Raw genomic sequence first — 6000 nt, forward strand, 5'->3', positions numbered from 1 at the left:
GATATAAAATTATTATATTTTCTACCCAATTTTTTTTTTCAAATTTAGCAATATATGAGATTATTTTTTTTAACAATTATATATATATATATATATATATATATATATATATATATATATATATATATATATAGTTCGTAAAAAGTGGAAATGTTGCTCATAAAAATCGTGTTCGTATAACAATAAGCTTAAGTCATGCAAATCATACATTAGATAGAACACACGACAAGAAATGAAGAAGTTATAGTGCAATAGTTTGGTACAACTTGGAATAGAGAAAAAAATTACTTAAATACAAAATTTATTTTACTATATTTTTTAAAATTCTCAATCATTTGAAAAATTACAAAAATTTCTATTTTCTCGTATTCTTGAATACATCACTATACGTGATGTATCGATCAGATACATCACTTTACATGATGTATCGTCGATCAGATACATCACTTTACTTACATAGCCCTTAACACTATGTGATTTGTATAATTCATATTATTATTGAACTTAGCAGCCATCTAGTCCAATAGAAACTAGAAGCTTGATATTTGATATTACGTATAATATCTATATATATAAGTCTATTTTATTTTAAAAGATAACCCTTATCAACATGGAAGAGGAATAACCGAATAGTTATCAATCATCATAATCCCTGGAAGTTAGACTCGATCTTTCCATCTATTTGCTTATTTTTAGGGAGGATTGGGGTGTAAGTTTTTAGTTGCATATTTCCAAAAAATGATTAAAATTTCGTAATGTATGATTTTAAGAAGAGAGGGATCCAGCCTTTAAAATTTTAAAGAGACACGTGGCTTTAATCAGGACCTCTATTGAAGATTACTGGAGCTATCGGTACTAGAGGAGATCTAAATCCACTCTAATACCACATGATTTTGGTTTAGAAACTTATAAGTAAGCTTCCCAAAGCCAAAACTAGTATAAATAGAAGCTCTTTGTTACCATTTTTCCATCAAGAAAATTAAATTTGTGCAATGAAATCATGACTACTTTGAACAAGTTAACAATCTTTCTCTTTAATCTCTTTCTCTCAATTTGCCTTTCATCGTCATGGACCAACAATACTCATGATCATGACTTTCTTGAATGCCTTTCTCACAAAATTATGAACTCAAACTCAACAACACAAGTCATCCACATTCCTAAAAACTCATCCTATTCAACCATATTGAAATCCTTTTCAACTAACCTAAGGATAACCTCCAACTTCAAACCATCAATTATTTTTACTCCTCTGAAAGAATCTCAAATCCAGGCAACTATACATTGCTCCAAGAAACATGACCAACAAATCAGAATTCGAAGCGGTGGACATGATTATGAGGGACTTTCATACGTTTCTGAAAGCCCTTTTATCGTAATTGATCTTAGGAACCTAAGATCAATCTCCATTGACACTGAAAAAAAGACTGCTTGGATTCAATCTGGCGCAACCCTAGGGGAAGTATATTATAGGATTGCGGAAAACAGTAAAAAATTGGCCTTTGTTTCAGGGATTTGTCCTACTGTTGGTGTTGGTGGACACTTTAGTGGTGGAGGCTATAGCATGATGTCTCGAAAATTTGGTATGGCTGTTGATCACATCATTGATGCTAAGCTAATCGATGCCAATGGACAAATCCAAGATCGAGAATCAATGGGTGAGGATCTCTTTTGGGCTATTAGAGGAGGTGGAGGGACTAGCTTTGGTCTCATTATATCATGGAAGGTAAAATTACTCGATATTCCAGAAAAGGTAACCGTGTTCAATGTTCCACGGACATTGGAACAAAATGGAACTCAACTTGTTTACAAATGGCAACATATCGCGGACAAAGTTGATGACAATCTTCTCATCAGGCTCTTCCTGAGGAATAGTGGATCTCGATTTGGGGGTGGGAAAAGAAGTATCCACGCCTTTTTCACTACAATGTTCGTTGGAGGAGTGGATGAACTCCTCCACGAAATGCAAAAGAGATTCCCAGAACTAGGATTGATGAAAGAAGATTGCATTGAGATGAGTTGGATCGAATCTGTACTCTTCTTTGCCAATTACCCTAGGGGTACATCACTTGATGTGTTACTAAATTGGAATACTACAACTAATCAAATAGGATTCTTCAAAGGAAAATCAGACTATGTCCAACGCCCAATTTCTATAAATGGTATCAAAGGTATGTGGAAACAACTCAACCAATTAGTAGGCGAAAATTCATTTTCGGGCGTTGAACTACAGTTTAGTCCTTGCGGAGGAAAGTTGAGTGACATCTCAGAATCTGAAACACCTTTCCCTCATAGAGATGGAAATATATTTATGATTCATTATGCAGTGTATTGGGGGGGAATGGAAGATTCTAAAAGAAACATAGCTTGGAGTCGAAAACTTTATAAATACATGGCTAAGTATGTGTCAAAATCTCCTAGAGCTGCTTATTTCAATTATAGAGATCTTGATTTGGGAGTGAACAACAAAGGAATAAACACAAGCTATGTAAAAGCAAGAATTTGGGGAGTGAAATATTTCAAGAACAACTTTGATAGATTGGTGAAAGTGAAGACTAAAATTGATCCAACAAATTTCTTTAGGAATGAACAAAGCATTCCTCCTCTATTATCTTAAGCTTACATCTTGTTTGGATGGTTATTACGTACATATCATTTTATACTGTATCGTATTATATTGTGTCGTATGATTTTGATGAATATAATATTTGAATAGATTGTATATCTCATTTTTCATCGTTACGTACGTAATGTCACACATCAACCTCAAATAAATCTATAGGTATATATAATATGGTAGAGCTATATTAAAAAGGAAGTGTAAGGATAAAATAGAAATATTAGACAATAAACAAAGACAACTAAATTGGTATTTACATAAAATTTGATTTTTTTTATCATTCAGAGTATGAGTTTAACAATATATACAATATAATAAAATTTAAATATTTATCAAAACAAATATTATATTTAAACTAACAATACAATATAATATAATAGATAACGACCATCCAAACCAGCTAAGCTATTAATTAGTGGTAATTTAATTTATGTGTGTAGTTTGCAAGCCATCAGCCATACATATGTATTACTAGTACTGAAAACTAAATGTAGACGTGATATTCCAAATTAGAAATCGTGTAAGATATTTTCTGGTTGAAACACTTCCGATAAAAGTTCTTGGTTCTCAAAATAAATTAATGTGAATTTCCAAGAATTCATTCTTCATTTAGTTTTACATTTTAGGTTTTTGGAAGTTACATGTTTATTTGTAATATTTATGAACCTATTAATAATTTTTTACTAAATAAAAAAAATTCTTTCAAAATTTTTAATCTTATAGATAGTGTTTTTTTTCTTGAAAAGGCAAACACTTTCTTTAGAAAAATATTTGAGATATATTAATCAAATGGTGAAATCACTTATTCAAGAATAGAAGAGCAATATTCTTGATTACTTCTTATTTTATGGCTTAGTTGAATTTCAAAAAATAAAATTGTTATTTATTCTTCTATTTGCTCCTAGAAAAGACTTCAACGATTTTCAAAAAAACGAATTAACAATCAAATTTTATTTCAAATTTCTTATACTACTATCATTCTTGTCTAACAGAAAATATAAAACTAATTATCCAAGTTAAAACATGAGGAAGGGCGTGCATCTTTTTATTTATTACTCCGAATAAACATGACAAGTCTTTGCAATTCGTTCAACGTGTCTTGCTCGTTATGAAAAAAATAAAAAATAAAAATTCAGAGTTCAATTTTGTTTCTTACAAGTTACAACTAATTAAAGAAAATTCTATCATTGACCATAAAAAATGAAATTCTATCACAGATTAGGAAATCTTTTACGAATAACACATTAATATTATTCTATACCACATGGTTTTAGGGTTTGAAACTAAGCTTCTTTAATTTCTCCCTAAGCTAAAACTATAAATAGCCTAGGTGGTCTTAATTTCCATTTTTTCCATCATCAAAATTTGCAACAACAAATAATCAATTATGATGACTACTTTGAACAAGTTAACAATCTTTCTCTTTCTCTCAATTCGCCTTTCATCATCAGGGGCCTACAAATCTCATGATGACTTTCTTGAATGTCTTTCTCACAAAATTATAAACTCAAACTCAATATCACAAGTAATCTACACTCCTAAAAACTCATCATATTCAACCATTTTAAATTCATTTTCAGATAATCCAAGGATAACCTCCGACTTCAAACCATCAATTATTTTCACTCCTAATGATGAATCTCAAATTCAGGCAGCTATACATTGTTCCAAGAAACATGACCTACAAATTAGAATTCGAGGTGGTGGACATGACTATGAGGGACTTTCATACATTTCTAAAATCCCTTTTGTCATAATTGATTTTTGAAACCTAAGATCAATCTCCATTGATACCAAAAAAAAGACTACTTGGATTCAAGCTGACGCGACTCTAGGGAAAGTTTACTATAGAATCGCAAAAAAAAGTAAAAAAATTGGCCTTTGTTGCTGGCCGTTGTCCAACTGTTGGTGTTGGTGGACACTTTAGTGGTGGAGGCTATGGCATGATGTCACGAAAATTCGGTATTGTTGCTGATAACATCATTGATGCTAAATTAATCAATGCTAATGGACGAATCCACGATCGAAGATCAATGGGTGAGGATCACTTTTGGGCTATTAGAGGAGGTGGAGGGACTAGTTTTGGTCTTATTATCTCATGGAAGGTAAAATTACTCGATATTCCAGAAAAAGTGACTGTATGCAACGTGACGCGAACGTTGGAACAAAATTTAACTCAATTAGTCTACAAATGGCAACACATCGCGAATAAAGTTGATGATAATCTCCTCCTCGGGATCTTCCTAAGGAGCATTGAGTCTCCATTCAGGCGTGGACAAAGGACTATCTACGCCTTTTTCCCTACAATGTTTGTTGGAGGAGTGGATGAACTCCTCCATGAAATGCAAGAGAACTTCCCGGAACTAGGGTTAGTAAAAGAAGATTGTATTGAGATGAGTTGGATCGAATCTATACTTTTTTTGTTGATTTCCCTAGGGGAACATCACTTGATGTGTTGCTAGATTGGAATACCACAACTTATCTAAGTGGATTATTCTTCAAAGGAAAATCAGACTTTGTCCAACGTCCAATTTCTATATATGTTATCAAAGGTGTATGGAAACTATTCAACCAATTAGTAGGCGAAAAATCAGGTGTTGAATTACAGTTTAGCCCTTATGGAGGAAAGTTGAGTGACTTCTCAGAATCTGAAACCCTTTCCCTCATAGAAATGGAAACATATTTATGATTCATTATGGGTTGGTTTGGAAGAAAATGGAAGATTCTAAAAGAAACATAGCTTGGATTCAGAAGCTTTATGGATACATGGCTAAGTATGTGTCAAAATCTCCTAGAGCTGCTTATTTCAACTATAGAGATCTTGATTTGGGAATGAACAACAAAGGAAACACAAGCTATGCACAAGCAAAAATTTGGGGAGTGAAATATTTCAAGAACAATTTTGATAGATTGGTGAAAGTGAAAGACTAAAACTGATCCAACAAATTTCTTTAGGAATGAACAAAGCATTCCTCCCCTATTATATTAAGTTTACAGCTTGTTTGGATGGTTATTACCTACTCATACTATTTCATATTGTATCGTATTATATTGTACTTTATTATATTGTTTGATGAATATAATATTTGAATAAATTATATATATTATTTTCCGTCATTACATAATATCACAGATCAACCAATTGAAGGATAAATCTATAAGAATAATATGGTAGGGTATATAGCTATTTTTAAAAGGTAGGTAAGGATAAAGTAGAATTATTAGGTAATAAATAAAGACAAAATGAAGAGGAAGATAACGACGCATTCACACTAAATTGATCGTTACATAAAATATAATTTTTTTATCATTACATAATAATGAATTAAATAATATATACAATAAATAAAATTTAAATAACAATCAAAATAAAATACTAT

General features: G+C 31.5%; 1 protein-coding gene and 1 pseudogene across 1 annotated transcript; both read left to right on the forward strand.

Annotated features, from left to right (window-relative positions):
• The first annotated feature begins 977 nt into the window (after nucleotides 1-977).
• On the forward strand, nucleotides 978-2724 carry LOC129874231 (berberine bridge enzyme-like 28). The gene has a single exon (XM_055949490.1). It carries the CDS (start codon nucleotides 1001-1003, stop codon nucleotides 2615-2617), a length of 1617 nt encoding a protein of 538 aa, XP_055805465.1. The 5' UTR covers nucleotides 978-1000; the 3' UTR covers nucleotides 2618-2724.
• Nucleotides 2725-4007: 1283 nt separating this feature from the next.
• LOC129874869 (tetrahydroberberine oxidase-like) lies at nucleotides 4008-5609 on the forward strand (annotated as a pseudogene).
• Nucleotides 5610-6000: the final 391 nt, after the last annotated feature.

This window comes from Solanum dulcamara, chromosome 11 (assembly GCF_947179165.1).
Source record: "Solanum dulcamara chromosome 11, daSolDulc1.2, whole genome shotgun sequence".
Taxonomy (NCBI): domain Eukaryota; kingdom Viridiplantae; phylum Streptophyta; class Magnoliopsida; order Solanales; family Solanaceae; genus Solanum; species Solanum dulcamara.